Source organism: Urtica dioica, chromosome 5, assembly GCF_054948205.1.
Source record: "Urtica dioica subsp. dioica isolate 48M chromosome 5, U.dioica_male_clone48M_v1_H2, whole genome shotgun sequence".
Lineage (NCBI taxonomy): Eukaryota > Viridiplantae > Streptophyta > Magnoliopsida > Rosales > Urticaceae > Urtica > Urtica dioica.
The window spans coordinates 25,698,459-25,718,196 of NC_142760.1; the positions used below are offsets into that span (position 1 = coordinate 25,698,459).

General features: G+C 42.1%; 1 protein-coding gene across 1 annotated transcript; it reads right to left on the minus strand.

Moving 5' to 3' along the window:
* Positions 1-688: 688 nt before the first annotated feature.
* LOC149397655 (two-component response regulator ARR14-like) lies at positions 689-4,837 on the minus strand. Its single transcript, XM_089616049.1, has 6 exons — positions 4,548-4,837; positions 3,865-4,017; positions 2,928-3,347; positions 2,743-2,819; positions 1,479-2,492; positions 689-1,313 (listed from the first exon to the last, which is right to left on the minus strand). Exons 1-6 carry the CDS (start codon positions 4,684-4,686, stop codon positions 1,242-1,244), a joined length of 1,875 nt encoding a protein of 624 aa, XP_089472175.1. The 5' UTR covers positions 4,687-4,837; the 3' UTR covers positions 689-1,241.
* Positions 4,838-19,738: the final 14,901 nt, after the last annotated feature.

A 19,738-nucleotide genomic window follows, 5' to 3' on the forward strand; every position in this document is an offset into this window, starting at 1 on the left:
ATCCAAACCATCCACTAGATGCCACCTCACTAAATGGATATATATATTAAAAAATTACAAAATGTTAGTTATTTATCAAATCATAATTTTAGTGATTTAGTTAATTATAAATTTGTTTTTCTAATCACTACTACAAGGTATCCTTTGTGCCGTTCTTGCTATTTTTTTTTAATGGGAGGATCGAAATTCTGTCAATGCTCGTTTATATCTACTTTATAATAAAAATCACAGTGGTTGTTTACCGTTCATAACATCATAATTAATTAAAAACTAACACGTACACGTACAGAAATTTTATTCTACGACGACTTTATTGTTCAGACGGACTCGAAATAAACATAAATCATTTCTTTCTCAACACGACACTTTCTCAATTTCTTTAAACTACACTTCAAAGATATATATATATATATATATATATATATATATATATATATATATATCATATTTCAGTGGATACAATTCACTTACAAGACAAGACATATCATTTGTCTATGTAAATACATTTAATCGTTGAAACTCCTGCTGAAATCGAAATTAACGACTTTATCGTTCAGATTGTCTCGAAATAAGCATAAATCATTTCTTTCTCAACACGACACAAGTTCTCAATTTCTTTAAACTACACTTCAAGGACATATATATATATATATATATATATATATATATATATCATATTTCAGTGGATACAATTCACAGACAAGACAAATACATTTAATTTGTCTATGTAAATACATTTAATCGTTGAAACTCCAGCTGAAATCGAAATTCCGATGAAAATCTGCAGAAATTTCCGTTATAGTTTCATGATGTGACCGTGAAAACAAGCATTTCAAAGACCGATTGACTGAGAACAATTATAAATGCATATTTTCTAGTCAATACAGATGGTATACTGCCAAATGCCATAATTTAAGAATGTAAATATACAAATGCATGGCAACATTCCAATATACAATTTTAGGAAGATGTGCATAATGATATGTTTCTGTATTTTCCTACACCCTTATTCCATTCCAACCAAGAACAGGAGAGAAGAGATAACATTTGAAAAAAAAAAAAAAAAAAAATCAACCCTTACCTCTTGTTTGCTTTTTTACAATTAAAAAAAAAAAAAAAAAAAAAACACCTACCAACTTGAGAAATAAAAAAATTCCAGCTCTGATATGGCAAACAAAAAAAAATTAACTACAAGAAATACTCTGGAGAAAAGCATTGCCCTAACGCCGCTGAGTCTTCTCTCACATACACGAACCAAGCGGGTAGTTATCAAATCCAAATTCTCCATTCACCATTCCCGTCTGGCTTTGGTCCTGTAAAACACAGGCAAGGCTATTAGAAAATGAATTACTGTAATGCAAGGATTTATGTTCGCCAAATACTACTAAATCCTAAACAAGATTTTATACAAAAGCATCAAAATTGCTCAACGTTTATAATCATAAATAGAAATACCAAAAGAAAAACATAGAGCATACCCGATTCATAAGAGAACTCAGTATATCTTCCAGCGACTCATCATAGTTGTGAACGAGAGTGTCAAGTGCCTTTCCATGGCCCAAAAGGCGATTATCTTCCATGGGTTTCATCGCAGTCTCCCCCGGTGCCAATTTCTCGATCTCATTCCCCGGAAAAGAGGACGAAGAGCAGCCGGTTAACTGCCCATATATCGAAGCCTTCGAATCACTGTCACAGAAATTATTCTGGTCAAAAGTCTGACTCGGGGGATTGAATGATGCATCAAACAGCTGATCCGAGTTGTGACCATTCGCGAAACCTCCTTCCCATGGCTGATTTCTGAGAGAGAAATTATTATGACTCGTAGGAACTACATTTCCGAGCAACCCGTCTCGGACTTGTAAATCTCTAGGCTCGACTGCCAGAGGAGCCTCCGCGGAGAAAGAACTCGTCGATGAAAAGCCAGGCGGAATAACAAAGCTATTATTAGAGGTCAAAGCGAAGGTTGAGGACTGAGCACCGCTGCTTTGCCACGGCTCGCTGCACCGATTGTGGTCCAGAAAGTTGGAGGAGCCGGGCTGAAGATTCGACGGAATCACCTGAAGAGGACTGGTCAAAGAATTCGTGCTGGACAGCAAGGCTGAGTGACGGGCGTTGAGGTCTTCGAGCGTCGGGTAAGAAGGCTTTGTGAGCGGGGCTCGGAAATGACTGAGCTCCAAGGACGAGGGAAAGCCTGGGAAGAGGGGGGTCGGGGTTTGGCTCGAGAGAAGAGGGGGTTGATATTTTCCGGCGGAAGATTGAGCTCCTCTCATGGAGAAACCAACCGGAGAGTTGAGTCTTCCGAACAACCCGGCAGAGGGCGATAGAGGCGTGTTTGGGAGCCTTATGGGCAGAGTGTAAGATCGTAAATCGCCTGATTTGTTGTAGCCTAGCATGCCCGCTCCCATGAAAGAAGGTAAATCATTGATCGCTAAAGCGGTGCTCGCTTTCTGCCTCTCACCAGCATCCATTTTTTTTATGAACTGCCTGTATTTCTGCGCCATTTGACATAAACGGGTTTTTATCATTCCATAGATTAAAAGTTCACGTGCGCGGTTAAAAGCAAAAAAAAAAAAAAAAAAACACAAAACACAAAACAAAAAACAAAAAACAAAAACAAAATTAAAATATTAAAACAACAATTTAGTTATATATTCCCCGCCTGACACCGCGACATCTCGGGAACTTTACATTGAGACTATGTTTATCGTAATATCATCAACCCGTGAGGAAAACTATTTGTACCTGCAAATGGCTAGCGACATTCTCCCTCGTAAGCCCTTCGACATTCATCAAGTCCAGAATTTTCTTCGGAAAAGCCTCTGCACAAGAAATTTGCATCCAACAATAAGGAGAAAAAAAAACAAAAACATTAGCAAAGAAGGCACGCCTAAGTTTTCGATATATATATAATAATGACGAGAGCTCACTATCATAGCCTAGATGCTGAACAGCATCAACAAACTTCTGATGCAACTCCACGGACCAAACGATGCGAGGCTTCTTGGTGGAGGCATGGTCTTCGTTCTCGCGTCCCTCGTCGTCGCTCTCATCATCTTCCTCGTCCTCGTCTTGGTCTTGGTCTTGGTCCTTGCGCTTCTTGTTGGACTTGGCGTTGCGGTCGAAATGGGCCGTCGACCCCGTTCCGTTCCCGCACTCGCTCGTCTCCATCGAGGCCTTTTCGTGGCCCGCGGACCGACTCTGGTTCTTAGGCTCCGGCTTCTTTTTGCGGACAACGTGCTGCCATATGTTCTTCAGCTCTTCGATCCGCACCGGTTTCAGCAGATAATCGCACGCCCCATGGTTGATCCCTTTCATCACCAGATTCGTGTCACTGTGCCCCGACAACACTGTAGAAACGAAACAAAATAAAAAAAAATTAGTGCACAGCGCTGATATTAGATTCATAAAATCGGTAATAATGTGTTTGGAAAAAACTTTTGAAATAGAAATGAAAATTTGAAAAGAACAAAATACTATTTAAACTGTTTTTGGAAGTCAAGGAAATTTTGATGTGAATGGGCTTTCCACGCATTTTTTAAATAAATTGAAATTTCTTCCTCAAATTTTATTTCCATCGAATTCGGAAACAATGTGTTTGGAACCAGATTTTTTAATCGAGAATGAAATTTTGATTTTGTGTTACTGTGTTTGGTAGTCGAGGAAAATTTGATGGGCGTGTGCAAATTTTCTATCCACGCATTTTTTTCAAATAAATTAAATTTGTTCCTCAATTTTCTTTCCATCCAATTTTCCTCAATCCAATCAATCACCATGAAAATACAATAAATTCTTATTCTTTTTTCCTTCAGGTTAACAAGGTTCCAAACACATACACGAAATAAAGAGGAAACTGTCTGTGCTTACTAATTACAGGCAAGTCCATTTCGAGCCCGACAAGTTCGAGTAACTTGAATCCATCCATGTCCGGCATGTTGACATCGCTGATCACAAGGTCAACCATGTTTCTGTTTTCCCTCAGCATTTGGAGTGCTCTTACGGCCTGATTCGTCGTCGTTACTGCGAAGAAAACAAAAACAGATTAAAAAAATGAAATTGGTAACAAAGTCAGATAAATTCTCTATTAGAACAAAATCACAGTTGATAGTCACACTTCAGTACAAATCTGCTACTGCAGATTTCAGAAACTCATGTACAAATCCTTTTTTTTATTATTTAATTGCTTGGCCATAAATTATCATACAAAAAAGACCAAAACCATGAAAGCCGTACAAAATCAATTTGTACAATCCCAGTTGATCAATATGATATGAAACAAATTCCTCATAACACGGAGCGTACAATTTATTATAAAAAAAATATAAAATAAAATAAAAATTCAAAAACAAAACAGTTACAACAAATACTTATTTACATATGAATAAAAGTACTTATCCAATAATTTATATACTTCAGACTATTTTTTTTTTTTTTACTTCGAACAACCTATTTATAAAATTAGAGGACACTAAGACTTAAATAGAAAACTAATTCCCACAGAAATTCAATAAAAATTGTATTATGAAATTGAATAAGAGGCGCATATATACCTTGATATTGGCATTTACGAAGCAGAGACTCCAATACTTTGAGGCAAGTTGGATCGTCGTCAACGGCCAGGACTCTCATACCCACCGGAAAACGGTCGGCAGACACGCTGGTGTCGTTTCTCTGATGAGCCACAGTCATTTTCACTCAATTTTATTCTTATTGTTGAAGTTTCGACTTTCCAAGACGAAATTTTGTATCCTTACTATCTCTGAGACTTTTTTCTCTCAAATAAACAATAACAAACCCAGAAGCCAAAAGGAATGTGATGAAGAAGGGAATTAGGTATCCAAAAGGGAGATAAATTTTTTTATTTAAAAAAATATATATTTGAATAGAAAGCATCGCAAAAATCTTGCATTCTGGGAAACTTTTTAATTGAAGTTTATCCTACATTCGTTTGACTTTAATCCAAATTCTTCTCTAAAAAAGAGACTTGCCATAAAAAAAAAATAAACATGCATAGAGCAACTTTTAAACAAGATTCTTTCTGTAATTTGGTTGTCTTTATAAGGCTAACTTAATTTTCATTAAAGCCCGTTTATGAACTTGACAAGGATTTAAATGCCGTTTTCGATACCATTTCGAGCACTGATATACGGAAAATCGACACTACGACGGAAAATCGAACGGAAAATGTGGAAAATGGCAAATGAAATGCCGTTTTCAAATATCATTTTCGATGGAAAACCGAGCGAAAATAATGTTACAAAATAAATGAATATATATATATATATATATATATGTAAATATAGTCCAAATTTAAAACATTTGAAATCATACATATCTAGCATAAATGTTCCACACTAAATGACCTACCACCAAATCGTTCATGAAATAAATATGTTCTACACACACATAGTTACAATTAGAAATGAAATGTATAAATAGAATCCTGATGGACGTCCTAATTGGATAAAGGCACGTTTGGCATAGCTTTGTTTTTGAAAAAGGTGCTTTTAAATTTAGTTTTTGAAGAAAAAAAACTGTTTTTTTTTTCAAAAACTGACAAGTGTTTGGTAAACTGTTTATAAAACAGTTGTTCTGGTAACAAAAGCTGATTTAGCGTTTGGTAAAACAAATATATTATAGTAAAAAGACTAAAATAGACATGTTATTAAAAATTAAACAATTATTATTAATATGCTTATTTATATGCATATATATGAATAATATTTTTTTCTTAAAAAAAATCAAAGAGAAAAAAAAAAATAATGTAACAAGACAAACTACTATTGTGCTCCAACGACTAACGATACTCCAATAAAATGCACAAATCATTTTTTAACAAGTTTCACTCTTAGATAGAAAAAAAAAAAAGATGAGGCATAGAAAAAAATTATGTATTATGATACAAAATCCTCACAATTTACGAGTGAAGATAGAATTTAGAATATCACACTAGACAAAGTACAAATGACTTAGAAACACTTTGTACGGGATATTACAATAATTTGTATAGAAAACTTAAAAACACTTTTTGCAAAAGCTAGGAATTCTAGCTTTTCAATCTCGTGTACAAAATTTAAAATTGTTTTTGAAGTTTTTTGTAAAAACAGTTTTGCCAAACACCAGATAAGCAGTTTAGTTTTTCTTTAAAAACAAAAACAATGTTTTTTAATCTCAACCAAACACAGCTAAAATTCGATTAATTTTCTTGAAGCTCGCAAATATTTGCACCATATGAAATGCCCCTTGTACGAAATCCCGAACCCCATGTAAAATGTATATATTTTTCCCTTGTATTTTTTATAAAGATTTTTGTGCATTGTCATCGCTGGACATGTTGTAGACAAGTCTGATTGGAGTGTAACAACAAATGAGGTATTTATGGAAGGTATAAACGTCTAGGGATTCAGGGAATTATCAAATTCAAGCGAAGTAATTATAGAATTATGTGTTGGATATTTGTTTTACAGTTAAACATAAATGTCGTTTTTATAAAGTTTCATGACCCGTGGTCCCCCATCCCATCGAGGGACACTCGACTAAGCAAGGTGGCATAGCAGATTAGCCCAACCCGTTAAGAGGAGAGGGTAAATAATAAAGAAAATATTATGCCATTATCTTATTTTTGGATAGAAATTCCTTAAGTAGGTAACTTTAAAAAAGAAATCATTATTTGTGGATTAAAAACAAATCATTATTTGAAGAATTAATTTTGAAAAGAATGTATTGAGGGTAATTTACATAAGAATAAATGAGGATGGAGGGAAATCTTCAATACAATAAAGGAGGATCTTTGAGGTGAATCTCAATACAATTATACAATTACTACATAAGAATAAAATCGGTAATCATCTAAATTTTGAACAACTAGTGGTATTCACATATCTTTTAATGTCTAAAAATAGTATACATCCACCAATTAGTTGAAATTATTATGTGATTCGATTTCCAAATTGAAATGTGTTAAATGGAACAGATAATTCAAAATTAAATGGGAATACAATTTCCTAGCGATCTCAGATAACGCAAAAAAGGATAGAGACGAGCGACTGATGAGAGAGAAATCAAGAAGGAAAAAAAGATTTTAACCGGAAATTAAGAGGAATTTGTTCGTCTCTTTTATAAGGTAGGATTCTTCTTCATTCTTCTCCTTCGAATTTCAGAAGAATTTTTAAAATGGTATGAAGTATTTTTTGGGTTTGTTGGTTTCTTGAAGTTGTCGCTGTGAATCGGTGAAAGAGAAGAAGAGACACGAACCGGGTGTTTAGGATTTAGGTTTACGACCCGAAAAAAAAATTCTGGCAATTGCTCGCCGATTGTCGCCGATTTTTTGATGAAGTTACACTCCGCCGGGTTGAAACGAAAGGAAACGCGCCAATTTTCGCCGATTGTCGCCAGATTCTTAGTCGTCCTCGCCACTGCACTTTGAATGACGTAAGACGCCCAAAACTTCTCGCTTCTCTCGATTATCTCCGATTATCCACGATTTTTTATGCTTTTTATTCATTTTACAGACCGAAAACTACAACTCGTTTTTGGGTCGAACGGCAGGTCGTTTCCCCGAAAATTGAACGTCAAAAGATGGAAAAACGATTTCACTGTCTTCGTCGGCCGTTTTCACGTCGGCAACAGCCACGCCGACGACTTTCTCCGACTTTCGGCGAAATTTAAAACCCTGTAATTTGAATAGAAAGCAAAGCAAAAATCTTGCATTTTATGAAACTTTTTTATTCAAGTTTATCCTACATTCGTTGACTTTAATCCAAATTCTTCGCTCAAAAAGAGAAACATGTATTTATAAGGCTAACTTAATTTTCATTAAAGCCTTGCCATAAAAAAGTAAAATAAACATGCATAGAGCAACTTTTAAACAAGATTCTTTCTGTAATTTGTTTGTCTTTATAAGGCTAACTTAATTTTCGTTGAAGCCCGTTTATGAACTTGACATAATGACTTGGAGGGGTGAGAATAATTCAATTAATGCCTTTTTCTATTAAGTAAAGAAAGGCAAATTATTTTCTTCATTTCATCGTAACTATAGGAGCTTTCTCTTTTCATTGTAACCTTAATTATAGGCCTTAAATGCTCCGATTCACTATGGACATTCGCTAACAAATTAAATTGGTACTGTTTAAATATTTGCTTGCAAAATTGGTCATGAATCTTATGGGATCAAGTATAGTCATTTCCTTCTCTGCTTTTTTTTTTTCCGTTAATTTTCTATTTAAATTTATTTACGTAATCAATCAAATATTGTACACACAATGTTCCAGGCAGATTTTTTGTTTTATTTTCTTTCAGTTCAAAACAAGTGCAAATGTGTCTTCCTTCATTCAAACATGAATCTTTCGCAACAAAATTAAAATTAAATAAAAAGGGGCCTATATAATAATATTCAAATAAATTATATTACTAAAAAGAGTAAGAACTTTCTAATATTATTTTCTTTTTAAATTTTCATGTCACTAACTTAATATTCCTATAATCGTGGTTGATTGAGATAGTGTATTGATTTTACCCGCACGCTACAGTCCCCTTGAGTAGGTTGTTATACCGAACAGGGTTATCGATGTTGGTGATCGTTAGACCATTCTGATAAATTTCAACGCAACAAAATTTCTTTCTTGTTTTTTAGACTCTCTATCTTCGTCTTTTAAACTATTCCTCTCTCTGTCTCGAGCTTTTGTCTTTTTTTAATTCCTGTTGTCGCTCGTTTTCGGACAACTATTTAGGAACCGAAAGCGGTCAGACCCAAGGCCGGACCAAGTGATCTCGCTTCGGTTCGAGCGTGTCAGACTTGGTATCCCAAGTCGTCCCTTAGCTGTTGATGATGCTTGTCTTGTCTTGACGCCTGAAAAGCGAGTAAGAAAGTGTGAACTACAAAGGGAAAACAGAGGGGGTGCCTCTGTAGTAGGATTGAGGTGGGTAAAAGAGGTTAGGTCTTTAGAGAGCCTAGACTTGAGAGAAACGAGTGAGTTACGAGTTCAACAACCGTTTCGGTACTCAAATTCGGATTACCTGTCTCGAGGGGTCGAGCCTCGTATTTATAGGTGACCAAGAGACGTTTTGAGGGTCCCTTGGCCAAGTGAAGGTCCAGGACCGGCCGAGTGATGACCCTGGGCCAGCCATTTGCCGAGTGACGGCCGAGCGACGATCCAGGGCCGGCCAATGGCCAGGTGACGACCCTGGGCCGGCCGATCGACTGCCCAGGGCGGGCCATTGGCCGAGCGACTGCCCTGGGCCGGCCAATGGACGAGTGACGGCCCAGGGCCGGCCGAGCGACGATCCAAGGCCGGCCGAGCGACGATCCAAGGCCGGCCGACGGCCGAGCGATGGCCCAGGGCCGGCCATTGGCCGAGTGACGGCCCAGGGCCGGCCGAGCGACGATCCAGGGTCGGCCAATGGCCGAGTGACGACCCTGGACCGGCCATTGGCCGAGTGATGGCCCAGGGCCGGCCGAGCGACGATCCTGAGCTGGCCAATGGCCGAGTGACAGCTTTGGGCCGGCCATTGGCCGAGTGACGGCACAGGGCCGGCCGAGCGACTATTCATGGCCGGCCAATGGCCGAGTGACGGCCCTGGGCCGGCCATTGGCCGAGTGACGGCCCAGGGCCGGCCGTGCGTCGAAGGGAGACCCAAGGTTGGCCGCTATCACGGCCGTCGTCGTTTCACCGAGCCGGGACGGGCCGGTAACATTAGCTCTCCGAGTTTATCATCGAGTGTAACTCGTGTGGTAAACTTAAGGTCCTCGTTTGTCGTCAGCCCACCGGAGCAACCCATCGGCAAAAGGTATGTCCCGATCGCTTTTAGCAATTACTTTTTCTTTGGCCGCTATATTTTCCACGCCTTTTCGTCTCGTTGCACGTTCCCATGGACCCTACTAACCACCTATCGGGGTGTGGGGCCATTGAAGATTATTTGTTTCCTCTACTCGGGGAATTTCGAGGGTTTTTGGGCCGAATTCTCATCTCCTTCAACCACCTACAACGTACCATACTCGTCCTCATCAAACGCGAACACGATAGATTTTTCTTCGTTTGAAGCATGGTTGACTGGCGAGGAAGGGGCCGCGAGTGCCGGAGACGGCCCGTGCCGCCAGAGGGACACCGGCCCGGCCGTGCTGGGTGCCGAGGAGGGCTGGACCGACCGGCGCGGGACCGGCCTAGGCGATAGGCGTGGACGGCCTGGGTGGCGCGCGCGCACTGGGGAAGGCCGCGCCTGGCGGGGTCGGTGCCGTGGGAGGCGCGCCGACCGAGGGGCATGCCGGGGAGGACCGATGTCTGGGTCGGTCCTAGCGTCGGGGAGGCCCCCACTCGACCGGGTGGGGCCGTCTGGATGTCTGCCAGTCGCGCATGCGAGGGATGCCGCTCGCGCCGGGGGAGGCACCCCGACCGAGGGCGACACTGCCTGGGCCGACCCAGGCGTCGGGGAGGACCACACCCGACAAGGCGGGGCTGTTTGGCCGCCTGTCGGCCGCGCCGGCGAGGTGGGCGGCCCGGGTGTGGCTGTGCCGGAGGGAAAGCACGCCGACAGGGAGGCGCTGGCGCCGAGCGACGCCGCCCATGGAGGGGACGGCGCCGAGCAGGACGTGAGCCGGCCAGGTGGCGCCGGCCAAGGGGCGGCGGCCTGCTTGTCCATCGGGCAAACCCTAGGCCCGAGTGGGCCGCGCCTGCGCACTGAAGACCCAGCCGACCAATAACTGGGCCGGGCTGCTTGGCTGCGCGCGCGCGACGAGGGCGACGGGCCATTTGGGCCGGGCCTAGGCGCGGAAGACCCAGTCGGCCGAGGACTGGGCCGGGCCATCGGGCCGGGCACGTGCGAGGAGGGTGAAGGCCTGTTTGAGCTGGACTCGCGTGGGGATGACCCGGCCGGCCAAGAACTGGGCCAGGCCATTGGGCCGGATGTGCGCATGAGGGAGAGCCTGGCCGGTCAAGGACCAGGCCGGACATGCGCATGGGGGAGAGCCTGGCCGGTCAAGGACCGGGCCGGCCCGAAGAAGGGAACCCGGCCGGCCAAGAGCCGGACGCGGGTATGGGGGAGAGTCTGGTTGGTCAAGGACCAGGCCGGCCCGAAGAAGGGAACCCGGCCGGCCAGGAGTCGGACGCCCACACGGGCGATCTCGTCGGCTCCGACGTAGGGAAGGTGGGCCTAGCCGTACCGGGTGCACACGTGGGGAGCCGGCCGGCTCGATCGAGCGACCGTCATGGGGTCTCATCTTGCTCGAGGAGTTTTCCCGACGCCGAGCGCTCGGGCGAGTCGTCGGGCCGCCACGCCACGCCGGACATGATGCTTTCACTGAAAGCGTGGGAGGAAGCGCGAGCTCTAGCTTTTCTGGTCGAAGAGTCAGCGATTCGCGGCGACATTGATTATTCGGGTATCGACGTCCCAAGCTCGCTCTCGCTCGCTAACTTCATGAGTCTGAGGAAGCGCTATTGCATCCCGGATTCAGTATCGATCCTGAGGCCGCTGCTCGATGACATCCCTACTCGCCCGCGAAAGGAGTATGCTGCGGTTCACGAAGCAAGCCTTCGCGGAGGGTTGCGACTACCTTTCCAGCCGGTGATTCATGACTTTTTGGTTCGATTGGGGGAACACGCTTCGCAGATGTCCCCTTTTTTCTATCGGGTGGTCGCGGCATGCCACATGATCCTCTATCGAGCGAAGAAGATAGCCGTCACTGCAGACGACATCCAGGACCTCATGGTTGTTCGCGGGGTGCTAGGGAAACTGAGTTCCTATCTAGTAGCACACCGGAAGCGCCTCGCCATCATCACTAAGGTCACTTCGAAGCACAGATATCCCTGGGTATGGGTGTCTGAGTCTGCCTTCGGGGTGGCGCCTCTTGCGTTTGGTCCCGCGGCCGACTTCTCACATGTAGGCAATATTGAGGGCTCCGAGCTTGAAACGGTGATTAGGGCGGTCCCCGATTCGAGGTGGCAGGTATCGCTCTTTGAGTCCCCGGACTTAATGGCGACGACCGGGTGGTTCGTTCCCGGTGACGACGTGCCACGACGCCTGGCCCTCAGTGCGGAGGTCATGGAGGGCCGCGAGTCTGAGGCGGGGGGTTCCTCGGGTCCCCTTCCCGATCCGGGGGGTACTAACCACATATATCTTTTTCTTTTGCTATCGCAATACTTTATCGCTTACGCTTATTATCTCGTTCTAATCGATTGACTCTCTTTGTGACATATATCATGGCTCGGGACCGCTCGCGTGCACGGGTGCCAAGGGTGCAACCTATTGCCGAAGATGTGGTCGTGGACCATTCTCGAGTTGAGGCCCGTCGCGGGGGATCACCGGTGCGGGCGAGGAACGAGGCGATCTCTTTGAACAAGCGACCGTCGTCGTCAATCTCTCTCAGTTCGTCCTCCAGCCACAAGTGCGCTCATGTGTCGGGGGCACAAGATGGCATGGATTCGATGCTCCTAGCGGAGGCGGCAGAATTGAGGGGCCGATGTTCCTAGGGAATCCTTGAAGCCCCCCTGCGAGACTTTAAGGGTCTCCTGTCGACGAGCGACCTCGAGTACTTCCAAAACGGGATCAGCGATGCTCGGAAGATACGATTCGTCATTTAGTTTGCATGTAGTCGTTTTGCTCATCCTGATTGTGCATATGCCATCTACTTTTGCAGATGCTCGCACGACAATAACGAGGCGACCGCATTCTTCGGGACCTGCTGCGGCGGATGCAGATTATGAAGACGGACATGGAGAGCGCAGCGGCCAATCATGCCGCCGCCTTGACAGGGGTCCGAACCGCTCAGGAGTTTCAGGCCCTCGAGGAGGAGTTGAAGCGGGCCCACTAGGAGGTGTCTCACCTAGGCGCGGAGCTAACCCTCGAGAGGTCACTGCGAGTGGCTGAGCAGGCGTCTCGGGAGAAGGCGGAACAGTCAGCCGACACTTTCATGGGGGAGACGAGGAAACTCCAAGCGTCACTTTCAGGCTGGGACGAGGAGCTGAAGATTGTCCATGCTCGACTCTCGGCGAGCGAAATCTCTCGCGTGAAGGCGGAGAGGGAAAGGGACTCCCTGCTGGTGGAGATGCAAGCCCTCATTGAAGAGAAGGACGACGCCGTGTGAGCTATGGCGGATTTAGAGGACGACTGGGACATCGCCCTGGAGGAAGCCCGTTACGCGGCGGCCGTGCGGGTTCGTGATGCGACCGCGAAGGAGAACGCGTCTCGGGGGACCATCTGTTGTCAATGGTTCCCATAAGAAGAGTTGTAGTCTTTATTTTGTACATTTGATGTAATAAAGTCTCATGAAGACTCTTGCTTGTAATTGCTTATTCATTAATAAAAAGTTGAAACGTTCATTCATTCTTCCTCGTCTGTTTCAAGCTTTATGATAAAACATTAGTCTTTAGTCCATAAACAAACTTAACAACTTACGAAGAGACAAATGTAGATTTGCATGAACAAACTCTTCGTAGTTTGCTTAAAACGATATATTCGCAATCTAAGGGTCAAAGGACTATTGACCTCAATACGATTGTTAGGAGAATCTATGATGTCTGGTTATGGGGCATTGAGAGTTGGAGACTCTATAGTTCTTCTATGTATCTTCCGAAGGTACTAAATTGACCAGTGCACTTCTAGAGACAAAATAAGAACAAACCATTTAACCTCTTATGTCTCGAAGTCACTACGTATGAATTGCATCGTGCTTACCTTAATCCTGCAATGAGACATGCCATTTCACAGCTTACGTATTCTCATTTGAGAAAGTCAGAGTTCGGACTCACTATGTGATTCCGAACAGGGCCTTTTTTTTATTGAATTCTTGAGTAGAAAATAAATTCATTTGAACCGAGAGATTTTCAGTGTCAACTCTTTAGTGGAGTCAGTTGACATTAAGCTAAACTTGGAAAAGGTTTGTGAACTTTTGAGTCCAAGTGTTTAGCTCAAGCTTTGTTCATTTGGGTCCATGAGGTCACTATCACGAATCACATCGAGTAGGAATAGTTAAACTACAAGCTAAGTCAAAACAAAAACGAGACAAGTTTTACGAAAATTGTCAAAAGGGTATTTTTGTCTTTTGAGACATAGGATGAAATGAATGTCAATAAATTTTTTGACATGGTCATTTGATGACATACATCACTCGGCAAAAATTAGATTTATTGGGCCTTGTGGATTAATTTCATTTCATAAGAATTTTATTGAAAATTCTTAATGGGCCTTTTTCATGTTGTCATGAACAAATGGAAAAGCTTCTAGAAGCCTTTTCTAGATGGTTTAGGCGCCCACTACCCAAGATAAAGAGAGAATATTTTGTGCATAAATGTATCAAGATATTTGCCAAAAGAAAAAGAGGAAACAAATTTCCTATGCATGGCATAAGGGAAATTCGGCCATAAGGGTCAAGGGAGAAGCAAATAAAAGAGGAAACAAATCCAAGGACTTGCTTGGCAAGTCATGGCAGTGTGACTCTATGAAGGAAAAGGGAAATTGGCTCATTAATATGGGATATTCTATAGAAGAGGAAACTACCTTATTGAAGGTGAACCTCTCCTATAAATAGGAGCCTCATTCCTCACATTTTTTTCATCCAAGTTTTAGAGATTTGAGAGACTCTCTCTCTAGAACCTTGGCTGCCCCTCTCCTCCCTCTCTCTATTCAATTTCGGTTTTTTGTTTTGGCACCTAGGTCCTCATTTGACCTAGTGGTTTAGCTCTTCGACTTTATGACTTGTTCTTAAGTCGTAGTGTTTAAAAGTGCCCACGCACTAATTCCTTTTTCTCTCGAGTGAATTAGTGATAGAAACTTTCGTCGTTGCTCGAGTTGCCAAGGAAGGAAGAGAGACGTGCTGCGAGGGGAGACGAACGTTCCAACATTTTCCAAAAGCTTCTCAACGTTCAAGCTTCTAAAAAGGTTAGTAATATTTAAATGCTCATATTAGTTTTTATTTACATGTGCTTGCTCTTTGTCTAGGTTAGTAAAAACTGTTTTACTTGTAAAAGAAAATTTTTAAAATTCTGCCGCTTATCGAAGCGTTAAACTTTTTCTTAAACCCTAGATCGATTCCAACAAATGGTATCAGAGCTATGGTTAAAGATATGCATGTACATGTATTTAAAATTATGAGCTTGAAAATCGTTTTCGAAAGTTTACTAATTTTGTGAAAAGTTAGAATGGTTTTCTTAGATTTTTTTTAATTTATTGCTCTTGCCTTTAAATTAAAAATCATGTTGTTTTTCTATGAGTTTGGGATGGTTTTAAAACACATTAGAATCAGTTCTAAAAGTTTTTAATTTTTTATATTGAAAAACGTGTTTTTAAGTTTGAGAAAATTTCGAGTAAATTTTGTGACTAGTTTTCTTGTCTTACTAGTTTCTTATATTTACTTGAATCGTTTTATGCTTGTTGTTATTTCTTTTATACCATGATATTACCTTGCTAATAAAACACAAATAAAAGCTTTAACAAACTCCTAAAACGTTCCGTTACACTCGATTCTTTTTCGCACCTAAAAAGACCGACATTTAATTATTTCTTTTTCTTCGAGCTGGAGTAAAACCCGCAGTAAAAGTGGAATAATTCTCTGTTCAGAAATTTAAATTTAATGCTTCTTGAATCAAATTAAAGGTCTGTCTGTCCTCTTTCCAATGCCACTGGTTTTGGGTCAAAAGGACATCGGAGCCGCCAGTTATGGCGATTTTACTCCGAGGTGCGCGGCTGTTCCGAAAGTCCAGTTTTTTTAGAAATCCGGATTTTCAGCCCCACTACCATGAGTTATAGAACTCTAATGAGAAAAAATTTTGAGCAAAAATGTTTTTCATAAGATTATAAACATGATGTGTAAGATTAAAATATTTTGATATTTGAAAGTTTAATTGAAATTGAATTTTTACAAAACTAGTTTTAATTTTGAAAAACCGTTTTCATTTTCAAACTTGAAAATATTTTGTCATCCAAAATCAAATAAGTTTTCAAAATGCTTTCAAAACTATATCTATATCACATATGTTCAAAATCTATATGCTCTTGAAAATTTGAGTGGGAGGTCTCCTCGTAGACGAGCCGAAAAATAAAAGGATGTGTAATCTCAAACTTTCAAGTGTTCGAGTGAGTTGAAGTTCACACTTCCCTCATGCACTTTCCCGAATAGAAAATAGGAAAAGATCCGAGTTTGTACCTTGGGCCTTTATGCACTAACACTGCTCTGAACATGAAAATCTAGGATTCTTTTCAAGTTGTCCGCTCTATCGCTCTATTCATAGGAAAACCGTTTCCGAACTTATAAGAATCGATGTACCAACTCCAAAAACTAAGTGGGAGGGTTATACTTGTTGTTTGTAATCCACGATCCACAACACTAATGAAAAGTGCAATTTTCGCAAGACTAAGAGTCACACTTGTGGCCCTCTCTTAAATAAGAGTACTCAAGGGCGCTTTGCACTGGTCATTGCTCAATGAGCTAAGTCCAAGAGTGAGACAATGAGACAAGACCTCCCCTCGGCGGATTGTTTTTCAAAGTCAATCTTTTGGACTAAGTGGTTGGTTACACACTTAGACTCAGTCCCTAGTAATCCTCCCTCGAGGCCCAGCAAAAGGCTGGTAAAAATTGGTGTATTGACATCTTGGCTAAGCATTAATGATGTGTCATTTACTTATAAATGGAGATTTTTTGCGGCCTTCCCTCGAAGGAGTAAATTATCGTTTGGTTTATAACACCTTTGGATTTTATCAAGTCTCAAACAAACTTAAACCTAAACCAAAACACTAATCATAAACTTGTTTAAACTTTTATAGGCAAAATGTCTCCCAACTCTCTCTCTTTCATCCTTTCCTCGAACAAACTCGAAACCAAAAACTACGTTAATTGGAAACATAACCTCGACATAATACCTACCTTTAACAAGCACAAATGGGTACTCACCACCCCGTGTCCTCCTCTGACGAATGATGATTCAACTCAAGAGGACAAAGACGCCTCGGCGGCCTAGCTCTGCTCCGATGAGATTGTGAGGTGCTATATCTTAGCATCAATGAACAATGTGTTGCAACAACAACATCGTGACATCGAGACTGCCGCCGACATGCTTAACAATCTCCTTGAGATGTTTGGAGGGCAAAGGCTTCAAGCAAGGCAACAAGCAGTACGACAGTTTATGAACTGTCATATGCAGGTTAGGACTCCTGTTGGAGACTTTATGATACTGATCATTAGTTTTCTGAATAAAATGGAAATCCTAGGATCTGAGATTGATGGGAGGAGTATCATAGATATGATCTTAGAAACTCTCCCTGCATCTCTTGATACCTCCAAGATGAACTACTCCATAAACAAGCTAGAGTGCACTGTTACCAAGCTTATGAAGGAACTTCACACTGCTGTAGGTCTCACTAAGAGAATGAGGGATCAAGGAGAGGCAAATCCTACTGAGCAAAAAGCCTCCACCTCTGGAACTAAGAAGAGACCTCACAAGGCCGATAAAAAGAACTATCCTGCCTATCTCAAAGCAAAGGAACATAGTATTGTACTAGTTACCGAAGCATGCTTAGTAGCTGATAATGTATCAACGTGGATTCTTGACTCCGCTGCTACTAACCATATTTTTTGTTCCTTGAATGGTTTCAAGAAAACCAAAAGCTTAGAGGAAGGCGAGTTCTGTTTCAAATGGGGTGATGGGAGCATGGTGTCTGCGAAGGGTGTGGGATCCGTGACGCTGTCTTTTGAAGACCGCACTTTAAACTTGAATAATGTTTATTTTGTTCCTACCATTGGGAAGAACTTAATATCCGTTGCTCATCTTCTTGAGCAAGATTATTGTTTAAAGTTCATTAAGAATGGAATTCGTATTTCGTTTCCTGATAATTCTTTTGTCATTGATGCATGTATGAAGAATGCTCTTTTCTACATCTATCCCACTCAACCTGCTCTTTTAGACACCAAAATAGATAACGATCTAGTTAGGGAGCCAATGAGGATCAAACTTTCTGAGTCCTCCGATCTAACAAAATCAACATACCTATGACACTTAAGACTTGGTCATATCAGTCTAGATAGGATTAAGAGACTTGTGAGGGACGGTCCACTCCAAGCCTCTGCAATAGGTTCACTACCTACTTGTGAATCTCGCATAGAATGAAAAATGACTAAGCGACCTTTCTTCGATAAGGGTAGAAGAGCCACTGAGTTGCTGGAACTAGTGCATTCTGATGTATGTGGACCGCTCAACCAACAGGCACGTGGAGGATACGAATACTTCGTTACCTTCACCGATGATTACTCGCGATATGATTTTGTCTATTTGCTCAAACACAAATCCGAGATCTTTAACGTATTTAAGGTCTTTAGGGCTTTAGTGGAAAAGCATACTGGCAAAGTGATCAAAACCCTTCGATCTGATCGAGGTGGTGAGTATATGTCTGGAGAGTTCGATGAATTTCTTAAAGAAGAAGGTATTTCTTCTCAGCTTACCGCACCTGGCACACCTCAACAAAATGGAGTGTCAGAGAGAAGGAACCAAACTCTTATGGAGATGGTTAGATCAATGATGAGTTACTCATCACTCCCTCTTTCCTTTTGGGGATATGCCCTCGAAACAGCTGCTTACATTATGAACCAAATTCCGTCTAAACCGGTTACTGGTACTCCTTATGAAAGATGGACTGGCCGTAAAGTAAATCTGGGCCACATCCGAATTTGGGTTTGCCCTGCACATGTGCTAAGGCAAAAGACTAGCAAGTTGGCTAGTAGGTCAGAATTGTGCCTGTTTGTGTGATATCCAAAGGAAACCAAAGGTTTCATTTTCTATAATCCCGAGGACGATAAGACTTTCATTAGCACGAATGCTCGTTTCCTTGAGGAGGACTTTATGAAGGATGCAAAACCTAGAAGCAAAATTGTGCTTAAAGAAAAGTTGGGTGAGGAAGCTTGTACCTCATCTGTAAGAACTGTTCTTACCCCAACTGAAACACAACCTAACTCATCAGAATCTCGTCAAGTAGTACTTCGACGTAGTGGGAGGGCTACTCAAAAGCCTGACAGGTACATGTCCTATGGAGACTCTCTCGTAGCCGTCTTTGACATGGATGATCCTGTTTCCTATAGCCAAGCGATGGCTTGTTCTGAATCAAACCTTTGGCTTGATGCCATGAAAGTTGAGATGTACTCGATGTATGTCAACAAAGTCTGGAAACTTGTAGACCTTCCTGAAGGGATTAAACCGTAGGGTGTAAGTGGATATACAAGAAGAAAATGGGTCCGGATGGGAATGTCTAGACGTTCAAAGCACGACTTGTGGCGAAGGGTTATACCCAACAAGAAGGGATTGACTATGAAGAAACCTTCTCGCCAGTCGTGATGCTTAAATCCATCCGCATACTCCTATCCATAGCTACAGCTCTCGACTATGACATTTGGCAAATGGATGTCAAGACAGCCTTCCTGAATGGCAATCTTGACGAGCGCATTTACATGGCTCAATCAGACGGTTTCGTAGAAGAAGGTCAAGAGACCAAGGTTTGTGAGTTGCTTAAATTCATTTATGGACTAAAGCAAGCATCTAAGTCATGGAATATTAGATTCGATGAAACTGTGAAAAGCTTCGGCTTTGAACAGTCAATAGATGAGCCTTGTGTTTACAAGTTAATATACGAAGGCAAAGTTGTGTTTCTGGTGCTATATGTCGATGATATACTACTCATAGGTAATGACGTGGGTAAGTTATCTGAGGTTAAGGTCTGGCTAGCAAAGCAATTCGATATGAAGGATCTAGGAGAAGCCGCGTACATTCTG

What these genes read in the sequence shown, in the direction of transcription:
- LOC149397655 (XM_089616049.1), bottom strand. Translation starts at nt 4,686, where the DNA reads ATGACTGTGGCTCATCAGAGAAACGACACCAGCGTGTCTGCCGACCGT. An exon ending in ATGTCGCTAGCCATTTGCAG is followed by an intron (nt 2,493 to 2,742) that starts GTACAAATAGTT and finishes CAAATGGCGCAG; the next exon opens with AAATACAGGCAGTTCATAAA. An exon ending in TGAGTTCTCTTATGAATCGG is followed by an intron (nt 1,314 to 1,478) that starts GTATGCTCTATG and finishes TGTGTTTTACAG; the next exon opens with GACCAAAGCCAGACGGGAAT.